General features: G+C 34.3%; 1 protein-coding gene across 1 annotated transcript in view; it reads left to right on the top strand.

Annotated features, from left to right (window-relative positions):
- LOC114348849 (lysosomal aspartic protease) overlaps positions 1-11,912 on the top strand; it is a 53,967-nt gene extending 42,055 nt beyond the window's left edge. The window contains exon 8 of the mRNA XM_028299328.2: positions 11,554-11,912. Within this exon, the coding sequence (XP_028155129.1) occupies positions 11,554-11,715 (162 nt within the window). The 3' untranslated portion in view covers positions 11,716-11,912. The remainder of the gene's footprint in view (positions 1-11,553) is intronic.
- The last annotated feature ends 2,483 nt before the right edge of the window (positions 11,913-14,395 follow it).

Genomic DNA, 14,395 nt, shown 5'->3' with positions numbered 1-14,395 from the left:
TCATAAATAAATTTTCATATTATTACCAAGTCTCCATAATCGTACTTAACCATATACAAATAATGTGGTGGATTTGAAAAATATTCAAAATATCTTGATAAAAACTGACTTTTCGAAAAAGTACTAAGAGGCAAAAAAGTTTTTAAAACATTGTGTTTAACTAATGGTACTGCAATAAAAATTAAATTGGAACGTAGACAAATGTTTGGGGGGGTTTAAAGGAACAAAACCCCCATAAATTTTTTATGTGGTGTGTAAATTTCACTATAATTTTTTCTTAAGATACTCCTACCATAAGAATGCCACATGTCTATTTTCAATAAAAAATATCTGATAGTTTTCGATATATTGGAAAAAATCGATTTTCATTTTGTAACTTCAAAGGGCTGTAACTTTTTTTTGTGCACATTTGTACTAAGGTAAGTTAGGTTCAATCGAACTATTTTTGGTCCCAGAATATGTGATTAAATTTATGACCTGTATTTTCGTTACACACTGTATATTATGGACGGATTCAGTGGCGTACAGAAAACTTTTTTAGGGGGTCTCGCTAAGGAAATATAAACCATACTTATGTTTTTTTAAATGGGACACATATATATGGGACGTATATTTGGACATTTTTCGTTTAACTTTTTAATTTTCTTTCATCTGATATGACATATCATATATCTATTTTCAGTTGTTGGAGCTACCATGCAAATAAATTGTTTATAGTTGACGTTAGGTTAAAGGCACTTAAAAATAAAACACTCGGTAACGTATTTTAACATTTTAATATTAGGGTACCAATCCTTGATACTTTTATTTAGCAAAAATAAAATCAATCAACTTGAAAAATAGGAATAACGAATTTACCAACAACAAAAAACTGCAAGAATTAATTTTACAAAAAAAATAACATTAACATAAACCAACAAACAACAATAATAAACAAGGTAACAACTATAATCTTACAAAAATATGAAAATTATAATAAATATTCAAAATACTCCCCATTTTGTTGTAATAATAATTGACACCTTTTTCTTACAGATCTTACACAATTGAGTATATGCACTGGTTTTATTTTTCTAAATGCTTGATGAATGCTTTGTAATAATTCTTCCTTGGTGTTAAATTCAGTTTTATAAATATTGTTGTTTAAAAATCCCCAAATAAAAAAATCAGGAGGATTTAGTTGTGGTGAACGAGGGGGCCACCTTACAGGATCATAAGTTCCAATCCACTGATTATGAAATTTTTCATTTAAATAATTCCAACGAATTCTGCATTGTGGGCAGATGCTCCATCTTGGAACCAAAATGTATTTCGATCAGCCAAATATTCCTCATCAAAAATGTCATTTAAATTCGTTTCTAAGATATCTACATATCCGGCAGCAGTTAGTTTATCGTCAAATACGTGATAAACTAATTTATTATGCTTGACAAAACAACTAACGTTAAAACCGAATCTGCCTTGCCTCCTGATCCCTTGAATTAAGTGGAAATTTGGGTCATTCCGATATAGTTCATTCTTCTTCTTCTTAGCGCGACTAGGATTACTCCTGTTTGTCTACCTCTTATTCTGTTTCAGTTGTTGTTGACTGTACATTGTCTTTCCACCTTTTTGGCGGCCTTCCAACGGGTCTTCTGCTATACGGCTTGTTGTTTTTACAGATGTTCGCTAATCTATCTGGTTCCATTCGGTTTACATGTTAGTTCCAGTTTTTCTTTCTTGTTATCCACCTGTTAATATTTTGAATTTTGCATCGTTCTGGTATATAGTTCATTGGTTAAATATTCCTGCACTGGAATGCGAGATTCATCGCTAAATATTACCTTTGAATAAAAATTTGGATTTTCATTACATTTTTCTATATACCATTCTGCAAATTGTATCCTTCTCAAATAATCGTTAGGATATCATTTTTGTCGGACAGATGTACGATAAGGCCTAAATTTATGTTTCTTTAAAATTCTCCCAGCATTTGTCTTTGGAATACCTATTTCCTTCTCAATTTGACGTAAAGAAGTTTTATGGTATGCGTGTGTATGACCCAACGTATTTAAAACTCTCGTTCTCGTTTCATTATTTTTTTCATACTGACGCCGTGGTTTTACGAAACATACATACTGTAATAAATTTGAATCAAGCTTTATAAAAATTCTCTTGTCTGTTTGCCTTCTTGCTGGATATCGTTGAAAATATAATTCAGATACAGCAATAACATTCTTTTGACATTCAATATATTATCGTATTTTTCGTAATTTTCAAAATTCATGTTTTTGTTAACAATATTTTAGGTGGCAATATTAATTCTGACAGATAACACAGATGACACATGTTTTGTTTTATTTTCCATGCCAACATTACCAAAGCCTACTCGATGAAATGAACATTCTTACAAGATGTAACAATATGTCATTTTAGATAGAAAGTATAAAAGACAATAATAATATATTGGGTAAAAAAATTATAAATTTAAACGAAAAAGGTAATAAAATACAGTGTGTATTCTATTTCGTGATAATTTTATTTATAAAATATGGAATCAACAATTTAAAAATAAAAATTCACTTTGAACCAATAATAAGCAGTTAAGTATTAACTAAAATGGGACAAGAAATCACCTCTCCTTTTCAAACAACAAAGGGACTAAGACAAGGCTGCTGTCTGTCACCCACCTTATTTAAAATCTATTTGGACAGATCCTTAGTGAAATGGGTAAAAAAATGTAGAAACATGGGAATAACGGTGGGAGAAAACACGCTATGTACACTTTTATTTGCGGATGACCAGGTAGTAATTGCCGAAGACAGCGACGATCTTAGCTATATGGTAAGAAAACTGCAAGAAGAATATGAGGTGGCAGGTCTAAACATGAATATGACAAAATGTGAATATCTCTCAGTGGGAACAGATGAAATATGTGACCTAGTCTTGGAAGACGACAAAATCAAAGGCGTGCAATCCTGCAAATATTTGGGGGTCATTTTCAACAAGAAGGGCAATAGCGCAGATGAAATCAGAGAAAGAATAAACAAGGGCAGAGCAGCGACCCGTGCCTTAAACTCTCTTCTCTGGCAAAAAACAATTCGACGAGAAACCAAAAAACACATTTACGGAAGTATAGTCCAAAGTATTACACTTTACGGTTCGGAAGTATGGGACGTCACCAAAGCTAATAGAAACAAACTTATGACGACAGAAATGGATTATCTGAGACGAAGTTGCGGTAGATCGAAACTGGAGAGAGTTAGAAACGAAATGAGAATGGAGCGAAATATTAATGATGACATAGAAAGAAAACAATTAATCTGGTTCGGACATGTTAAAAGAATGCCAGAGTACAGATGGCCTAGATTCTAGGCCACTGCCTCGCCGCTGCCGCTGCCGAGGCGAGGCCCGCCCGCCCGCTGCCTTATATAAAAGCGCACGCCATCCAGTCATGTCATTCGACAATCTGCTCTACTAGGGACCGAACGTCTCAGACGTCAAGGAGCATCGCGTTATTACGAAAACAAGTGAATTTAGTGACGAGATAAAGTGCTGTACGTACAGTGCCTAATTTGCTCAGTAAGAATACTGTGAGTGGTGTCATTAGCAAGTTTTTAATACTCGATTCTTTACTTCGGCATTTTTGAAGACAAAATTATGTCGGAAGCAAAAAAGAAGAAACGGCAGTACAGCGCGGAATATATAAAATATGGATTTATTGAAAATCCTACAAATCCAGCTTCGCCTATGTGCCTTCTTTGTCAAAAAACATTTTCGAATGAAGCGATGAAACCCTCAAGGTTGCAAGATCATTTGAATAAAATGCATTCAGATAAAAAAGACAAAAATGTGACTTATTTTCAAGACTTGGAAAAGAAGCACGCAGCTCAGCCAACTGTGTCAAAACTTTTTTCAGCGGCTTCTAAGCAAGACGAGGACAGACTCCGAGCTTCCTACAATATCTCCTTGCTAATTGCTCGAACAGGTAAACCTCACACTATTGGAGAGGATTTAATTATACCGGCAATAAAAGAAGTAATAACTACTGTGCTCCATAAACCAGCGGCAGATATTATCCGAAAAATTCCTTTGAGCAATAGTTCCTTGCAAAGACGAATTGATGAGATGGCTGAAAACATTGAAGAGTCGTTGTGCAATCATCTGAAGACTTCTAAATTCTCAATTCAGTTAGATGAGTCCACTTTACCAACTGGTGAAGCATTGTTGCTGTCATACGTGAGGTTTATTAAAAATGATAAAATATGTCAAGAACTATTATTTGCCAGAAATTTAGAGACCGATACAAAAGGAGAGACCATATTTAATACACTGGAAAAATTTTGTGATGAGAAAGAAATTCCACTGAAGAATATTATATCAGCTGCTACGGATGGCGCTCCGGCTATGACAGGACGTCACAAAGGCTTCATAGCGTACTTAAAAAATAAAATTCCAGATGTGCTCGCTGTACATTGCGTCGTTCATAGACAACATTTGGTTGCGAGAAATTTGAGTGAGCGTCTCTCTCAATCACTGCAATATATCATCACAGCAGTCAATAAAATCCGAAACAGCTCTTTAAATGACCGATTATTTAATCAGCTTTGTGTTGCTAATGATGAAGATTTCAACCGATTGCTATTTCACACAGAAGTACGTTGGTTATCAAGAGGTAACTGTCTGACTCGATTTTACAATCTGTTTGAGTCTGTGATAGAGTTCTTGGAAAACAAATACAAAGAATTGCACGACAACCTCATCACTTCAAAGAATGATATTGCGTACTTGACAGACCTATATAAATTATTTAATGATGTCAATCTCCAACTTCAAGGTGACGACTCGAATTTGATTAAAACAAAAAATGTCATTGCTGCTTTTGTAGCTAAACTGCTCTTATACAAGAATAATATCGGCAGACGTGAGTTTCACAATTTCCCTAATTTGTCAGCAGTATCCTTCAACAACGACGACTTGCTTGTTTACTGCCAACATTTGGAGAACCTCCACAGGAATTTCACAGAACGATTCCAGGACATTTTAAACTGGGAAATACCGGACTGGGTGTTGGATCCTTTTTCAAATGTCAACACAGCAGGATCACCCCAGCTGGAAGAAGAACTCATAGAACTGACAACGAACGAAGAAATAAAAATAAAATTCAAAAATGGATACCAAGAATTTTGGCTACAAAGGCTAATCCCGCAATTGTACCCTGGATTGTGGTCCATCGTTCAACTATTTTTGATAGCATTCCCATCATCGTATTTGTGTGAACGTGGATTTAGTGCCGTGACAACGTTGCTAACTAAAAAGAGAAATCGGTTGCAGATTACCAAACGCGGTGACTTACGGCTGTTTTTGAGTAAATTCGAGCCTGATATTAACAAACTTGTTAAAAATCATCAGATTCATTCTTCACATTAGATTAGTTTTAAAATTCAAATTGAAATGTTTGTTTTAATAACATGAATAAAAGTTTTTCTAATATTACAAAATGGTGTTTTAAATTACTCTCATCAGAAAGTCTTATTTTCACATGACACGCATAATTTAATTATTAAAATAATGACTGCGATTGTGATTCTTAAGATGTAGTAAAGTAAAAAAAATGGGGGGCGCTAGAAAATAATTAATTTTCGATGTGGGCGGCAGACAAAATAAGTTTGAGAACCTATGGCCTAGAAGAATACTGGAATGGATCCCTCCTGAAAGAAGAAAGAGAGGACGACCACGGAGAAGTTGGAGCAACGATATTGATGAAGCAATGACGGCAAGAGACTTAGAAGAGGCAACTGCATATGACCGAAAGAAAATGGAAATTGGGGGTGGAGAAGCGGCGACAGCCGTAAGTATTCACTTTATTTTCAAGTTAGGTAGGTACTGATTTTATTTTAATAAATAAATTTAATAAAACTGTCAAGGATTGGTACCCTAATAAATATTAAAATGTTAAAATACGTTACCGATGTTTTATTTTTAAGTGCCTTTAACCTGACGTCAACTATAAACAATTTATTTGTACGGTAGCTCCAACAACTGAAAATAGATATATGATTATAGATGATTTAGATTATGATATAGATTTTTCAGTGCGTCACAAATGATAGAAAAAAAGGTAAGTCCGTGATAATATACATTTAAGTGACATGACATTTTAGTTAAATCTGACAGTTGTCAAATTTTATTTGCAATTTGGCATAAAAACAAATCAATTGTGTTTATTGCATTTATAAAATGGTATTTTCTTTGATTTGTATAGTCTTTTAAATTGTTCAGATTATATTCGTAGATATATTGTATAATTCGCAAATTATTTTATTTTCGATTATGGCGCCATCTATTGACAACTAGAATAAGAATAAATGTTATAAATGTCACAGACGAAATGTAATCACCGACGTGCGTTTTTTTCTGTCACATACAATTTAATGCGTTAGAAATAAATCGAAAAACTGTGACGCACTGAAAGATCCTCATGAGAAAAAGCATATCATGATATGTCATATCAGATGAAAGAGAATTAAAAAGGTAAACGAAAAATGTCAAAATATACAGGGTGTCCCAAGTATGGTTTATATTTCCTTAGCGAGACCCCTAAAAAAGTTTTTTGTACGCCACTGAACCCGTCCATAATATATCTATCAAAAGTTCCTATAAAGTTTTTTAAAATTTTTCTTAATAAAGATCTGTAACCCTGTCGTTTTCGGCATTTTTCAGTAATCGCCCAGTATCTCGATAATGTGAGGAGCTATTGATGATTTGATTGGGCAATCGTTACTTTAACGAAAAAAGAAGTCATGACATCTTATCTACTTTTTTTCTATCTCCTCTGGTTTCCGGTATACACTGCAAAGCATACCAATTTGGGACACCCTGTACATATGTTTACTTTTTGACTTCTAACCCTTTATACGTGCGAAGGTTGTCTTTTTTGTTTTGCATAATATATCGATAGAGACAAAAGATATATAAATTTAAAGTACTTTATTGCTTTTCAAAATATGTCCCACCAAAATCGATACACTTTTGCATACGTTCAAAGCAATTGGTAAAACAGCTATTGCAGTCTTCAGTTGACACCTGCAAAATCACTGTTTTAAAGGCATCGATGGCTTCTTCTGGCGACTGGAATCGCTACCCACGCATTGAATTATTGATTTTTGGGAACGTGAAGAAGTCGTTGGGACTTAGGTCGGGGCTATACGGTGGATGATTTAACATTTCGATGTTTTGAAGCTCCAAAAACTCTATTGTTTTTTGTGCAGTGTGAGCACTTGCATTGTCCTGATGTAGGATGATTCGCCGTTATGTGTTGCTTTGTCGGAGTTTCGCGATAACTTCTGGTAAACAAACGGTTATATTCCAATCAGAAGTAACCGTCCTTCGATCTTCTAAAGCAATTGTTGCCACATGACCAGATTTTGACACAAAAGTTACGACCATTTTCTCTGACACACTTCGAAAACGAATCACTTTTGTTGGTTTTTCCTCATCGTGAAACACCCACACAGCGGATTGGCGTTTATTTTCCGGTTCGTAGGAGTAAATCCAAGATTCATCGCCACAACAATACTATTACTATACGTTTTTTCAACTTCCTTATTTGAACCGTTCCAATGTGTTTCAATGATTCATTCACAAACACATACGCAGACATTGCTATTGGGATAATCCTCTCCGAAAATTGTAAAATATTATTGCTCGAAAATGTTCTCGATTAAGATCCATTTTCGACCGACTTTGCTAATTTCAAAAATTCACTGTATCTACACTAGACCAGGGCGCATCTGTAAAAATATTAGTACATTTGGATATTGAGAGGTGACTCATTTTTTTTTCAGGAATTGCGTGAAAATAACTCATACAATAATATTTGAGGTATCCTCCCACTCAAAAAGGTCCGGAACATTGTATAAATAATAAAAATGTCAAATGAAGGAAAAATTCGATTTTTTTCTTGGTTTTTTGTTTATAACTTTAAAAGTATGCATTTTCGAGAAAAGTTGCACCGACATAAAAGTTGCGTAATTAAATTTCCTACATTATAGGATTAACTGAAAATTTTAAAAATTGTCACCCTTGTTGCAAAATAGCAATAATTTCGAAAAAACCATAAAAAAACAAGTATTCGCATTTTACGTTTTTCAACCATTTATGCTACACTTAGGACCTTCATATTTCACCCAGAACTTTATGATATGATAAAACAAGACTGTAAATTTCATTAAGATCGGTTTAATAGATTTTGTAAAATAAATTTTGCAATCCAGCTTTCGCAAAAAAAAATTTTTCAAAATGTTGCAGGACTGAAAATAAAGCAGATAGCAAGTTGAATTTTTTTACATATAAAAGAATACTGTACCTTTTATTTGCAATTTGCAAAATTAAAATCAGTTAACTACCACGGCGCCAGGAATTTTTTAAATAAACATTAATTTTTGGTGCTACGCGCAGGACAGCGGATACGTTCGCTCGGATTGGGCATGACAATGACCTTTGATAATTTATTAAAAATCAATGTTTATTTAAAAAAATTTCTAACGTCGTGGTAGTTAACCGATTTTAATTTTGCAAATTGCAAATGATAGGTACATTATTATTCTATTTGTAAAAAAATTAACTTGCTATCTGAGATTTTCAGTCCTGCAACATTTTGGAAAAATCAATTTTTTTGCGAAAGCTGGATTGCAAAATTTATTTTGCAAAATCTATTGCACCGATCTTAACTAAATTTACAGTATTGTTTTATCATATCATAAAGTTTTTCTGGGTGAAATATGAAATATGTCCTAAGTGTAGCAGAAATGGTTGAAAAACGTAAAATGCGAATACTTGTTTTTTATGTTTTTGTCACAATTCTTGCTATTTTGCAACAAGGTTAACAATTTTAAAAATTATTAACCAATCTTATATGGTAGGAAATATTGACTCAGACCATTTCATGGTAGAAGCTAAGTTACGACAAAGAATTTCCAATGCCAAGAAAGAAAGGGGCACTAGACAAGTAAAATATAATTTACATATGCTAAAAAATGAAAACATAGAGGAACAGTTCCAGTCAAATATAAAAGAAATCCTAGAACACACCTGGGCAGTCGACCAGTCAAGCACGGAAATGTGGAACAACTGCAAGGAGGCTCTGAAGTTGGCAGCCGAAAGCACCTTGGGAATATCCCGAACCCAAGAAAGAAACGACTGGTTCGACCAAGACTGCAAAAAAATAACAGATGAGAAGAACGAGGCATTTAGGACCATGCAACAACGGAAAACTAGGACAACAATAGATAGATACAAAAACTTAAGAAGAGAGGAAAAACGCATACACCGAAAAAAGAAACGAGACTCAGAAAATGACATATTAGAACGGCTTGAAAGCCATATGAGTCACGGAGAAACAAGAAAGTTCTACCATCAAATAAATACTATTAGAAAAGGATTCAAACCGAGAATCAATTATTGCAATGATAAGGAAGGTAACTTACTTATCAACAAAGATGATATCCTGTTACGATGGGTAGGGCACTTTCAAGAGTTGCTGGAAGGGGAACCTACTAACAACATAGAGCTGGAATACCGAAATGAGGAGCTCGTGGAACCCCCCTCGGTAGAAGAAGTGAAAATATCTATTGAAAAACTAAGGAACCACAAATCTCCAGGCAGCGATGGCATCCCATCAGAGTTATTTAAGCACGGTGGAGAGCAGATCACCAAGGTGATGCGAGAAATTGTTTGTAAAATTTGGTCTGAGGAGCAAATGCCTGAAGAATGGAGTTTGGGCTTAATATGCCCGTTACACAAAAAGGGAAACCAACTGGAATGCAATAATTACCGCGGAATAACTCTCCTAAATACAGCATACAAGATATTGTCAAACATTTTACACGAGAGATTGAAGCCCTATACCGAAACGTTTCTAGGAGAATATCAGGCAGGATTCAGGCGCGGACGTTCAACCATTAACCAGATCTTTACACTACGACAGATCCTCGAAAAAGCGCAAGAGTTCAACATAGATATGTACCATATTTTTGTCGATTTTAAGGCGGCATATGACAGTGTCTTAAGACCAAGTCTTTACAATGCTATGAATGAGTTGGGAATTCCAAAAAAACTCATATCTATGATAAAAGTGACAATGGCGAAGATGCTATCAGCAGTAAAAATTCAAAACTACTCGTCAACCCCATTCGAAATACATAAGGAGTTAAGGCAGGGAGATGCGCTGGCGTGTCAGCTTTTTAATGTAGCCTTAGAAAAAGTTGTACGAGACGCTACTTTAGATAGCAGAGGAACAATATTTAATAGATCAGTCCAAATTCTTGCATATGCAGATGACGTGGACATTATAACAAGAACCTGGGCGAGAACTGCGGAAATCCTAACCGATCTAGTAGCAGCAGCCGAACTAATGGGGTTACATATAAATCAAAATAAAACAAAATTCATGGCGACCAACACAAACACAAGAGCTGGAAATGTTGATGCAGATCTAATCATCAATGACCAAAACTTCGAAGCGGTCAAAGAGTTCATATATCTAGGGACATCGGTTAACCCCAATAATGACACATCTGAGGAAATAAAAAGGCGAATAATAATTGCAAACAGGTGTTATCATGGTCTATCAAAGTACGTATCTAACAAACGTCTGACTCAAAAAACTCGTATAAGGCTGTATAGAACATTGATAGTCCCCGTTCTCACATATGGTTGAGAGGCATGGACGCTAACTAAAACAGATGAATCCGCTCTATCAATTTTTGAAAGAAAGGTACTACGCAAGATATTCGGAGCGGTTTGTGAGAACGGAATATGGAGGCGTAGATATAACTTTGAACTGCAGAATATCTACAAGCAAACGTTTGGTGGAAAAGATATTATCACTATAATTAAGCGAAATCGCCTGCATTGGGCAGGACATGTAGCCCGAGCTCCTGAATCGAACATGATAAAAAGGATTCTAACAGCTCAACCCGTGGGAATGAGAAGACGGGGTAGACCAAAGTTGAGGTGGATGGACGGGGTAACACAAGATGCCGAGAAGATCGGAGTCGGCAACTGGAAAGCGCAGGCAAGGGACAGAACAAAATGGCGTAGAACGCTTGAGAAGGTCGAGGCCCTCTAAGGGCTGTAGCACCATGATGATGATGATGATATGGTAGGAAATTTAATTATGCAACTTTTATTTTAGTGCAACTTTTCTCGGAAGTGAATACTTTTAAAGTTATAATCAAAAAACGAAGAAAAAAGTCGAATTTTTCCTTCATTTTTTGACATTTTGATTATTTAAACAATGTTTCGGACCTTTTTGAGTGGGAGGATAACTCAATTATTATTATATGGGTTAATTCCAAGCAATTTCTGCAAAAAAATGAGAGTCACCTCTCAACGTCCATCTCAAAACAGATCCGCCCTGGACTACACCACTTGTATCGCAATGAAACTCTGGACTTATGTCAACAGAAGATAGAGGTTACATTCGAGTCCGAGGTTTTATTGATGGCGCCCTCTAAGCGGATCTATGCAAAACTAAAAAGACAAACCTCGTATAACAAATTTATGTTTTAGGTATCTCAGATGGGCAAAACAATCTGCTTGTCTGGATTCATGGGAATCGATATTCCCCCACCAAACGGTCCACTATGGATTTTGGGAGACGTCTTTATTGGTAAATACTACACTGAGTTTGATATGGGCAACAACCGAGTTGGATTTGCTGAGACGGTTTAAAATTTATTCATAAATCAATATTTATATACTATTACATAAACAAACATTGTGCATACTTGTTCATATGTGTAAAATAAGACTTTTTTAGTGCACTTTAGAATTATTAGTTGCTCTCTTAGTTGTTTTCGAATAAAATAGTTAATAATTGTTACTGAATTAGATTAATGATTGAATAAAATTGATAAAAATTTGTATTATTCTGCTGTTTTTTTTAGCCTACTAGATGATATAGATCATCATCATCATTCTGAGCGTATTCTACTACCTATTGTGGTGCAGGTTCCCTGATATTCGTTCTTCATTTCTGTCCATGATTGTCTGGTATTCGCTTCTTTGTAAAGTGTTGGGCCTGCTTGATTCTTTATACTTTATTTCATAGTCTTATCTTGAGTTTGGATGTTTTCTTGGTCTCTTGGTGCCTCTTCTGTGCCAATGATTACTTTAGTGACCGGGGTTCTCTGTCTGGTCCGTTCTATTCTTTTATCTTTCACTCTTTGTTATAGCTAGAGCAGACATCAAGCATTTCAGCACATATGTTAGTCCTACTCAACATAAGAGATTTTCATTCTTGCTGTGAACGTAGACGAAATAACTATTGATAAATACTAAGCACTGAATGCAAGTTTTTCTTAAGAAATCATTGTATGCAGTGTTAACTAAATTTTCGTTGTATTTTTACCACCCATGGTTGTTCAACTACCCGCAAATAATCTGCTTCAAAGGCAAGATCCCGTAACCATTGTTTATACAGGGTGTTTCATTAATAATTGTCCATATAGTAACTGGAGAAACCTTAGTACAAAATACGAATATTTAACCTAAAACACTTAAATAAAATGTGGTTCCTTACTGAGTTACAGGGTGTTTTATCTAAAAATTTAAAAATTATTTTTGCTCAGCATTTTAAAACTATTCGACGTATCCTTTCCAAATTCTACGCCACTGGCGGAATTGCTATTTTAGTACAATATTTGGATTCTTCAATACTCTCTATGAAAATAATGTACTCTTCTTTCGTAACGATAAAGTCATTAGTTTTCGAAATATTTGAAGTTGAAAATGCAACGGCATAGCTATTTTTGTTAGTGTATTGTGCCCCTTCATTTTTAACTTTAAATTTCTCGAAAAATAATGATTTTTTCGTTACGAATGAGGGTATATTATTTACATAGAAATCATTTGAGAATCAAATTCCATCAGTGGTGTCGAATTTGGAAAGGGTCAACCATTCACTTTGCCCTGTACTCCTCTGGTAGTAGCCAGAAACGTTTATTTAACATCCGATAGTAGGGTGGAGAGTATCTACACTTTTTGACAAGTATGATAAGGATATTTGAAATACTTTTAAGGCTATGGGTACATAATTCGCAAATATTTTACGTATATCCCTACTTTTTCTGTCTTTACACGGCAAATTACGTGTAGCAAAATTCACACTGGTATGGATATGTAAACATTACTAGAATGTCATTCTACTTGAAAATGTCATCATTAATTTAAAGAGATGGGTTTTGAATGTTCTTGGATAACTGTCATTTTTATAATTGCAAATTATTAATTCAGTTAATAAATGTGATAATTTTTTCACTAACTATGTATTCAGTGATTGTAATAATTTATTTGTACAACAAAGACTAATACTCAATCGAAAAAAGAGAAAAAGTGTTAAAGTGATTTTTTAATAATATATTGTTATGGAACGCTTACAATTTTGAACATCTTTAGCAACAAAATACTTGGATCACAGAATATATTATCCTGATGTATTCTCTGCTTGGATCTTCTAAAAATAATACACAATAAATAACTTTTTATTAAGTTCACGTCTTAAATCAATTATTTATCAAATACATTATATATCAATAATATTTAATCAATAACTCAACATATTCCCGATGCAATGTCAAATATTTAAAATTGTCACTGATTGTCAGTGTCTGACTGACAATATGCTGACAATAATATATTCGGCTGAGTGCGTTGTAAGACAAAGATAGATTTGGAAAATATTACCACGGCATTGTGTTTATTTTTTTCGAATCCTGAAAAAACCAATAAATATTTTTGAAAAATTTAAACGCAGAATGAAAGGCTAAATTATTACCGAGGGCCGAAAGTACCTTAGAATAAATGAAAAGTATATTTTGAATGACATATTTGAAATTAAAAATCACACTAAATTTTCTCTTAGTTTTTCACCCCTGTAGCTTATTAAAACAAACATTATAGAAGTTCTCAGGGACTTTCGGCCCTCGCTAATAACGTGATCTTTCATTCTGCGTTTACATTTTTCAAAAATACTTATTAGTTTTCTCAGGATTCGAAAAAAATGAATCCCCATTTGAATAGCATTGCAGCCGAAAATACGTACCGATCCTCTTAAAGTACTGGGTATAAAAAATTTTTAAATTCTAAATCATACATACTACCTATTACATAAATATTAACTATTTGTATCCAGTACTTTAAGATTATTCGACATATCCTTATCATACTTGGCAGAAGGTATAGGTACTCTACACCATACTAAAATAATATGTTAAATAAACCTTTTTGGCTACTACCAGAGGCGCACGACAGGAGAAAGAACCCACGCACGTAGAACCCTTCCCACGTTCTACGCCACTGGGGGAATTACTATTTTAGTGCAATTTTTCGATTCTCCAACACTTTTTATGTA

Source organism: Diabrotica virgifera, chromosome 7, assembly GCF_917563875.1.
Source record: "Diabrotica virgifera virgifera chromosome 7, PGI_DIABVI_V3a".
Classification (NCBI taxonomy): domain Eukaryota; kingdom Metazoa; phylum Arthropoda; class Insecta; order Coleoptera; family Chrysomelidae; genus Diabrotica; species Diabrotica virgifera.
The sequence above is the reverse complement of the archived record's forward strand: the minus strand, read 5'-3'. Positions and strand labels throughout refer to the sequence as shown.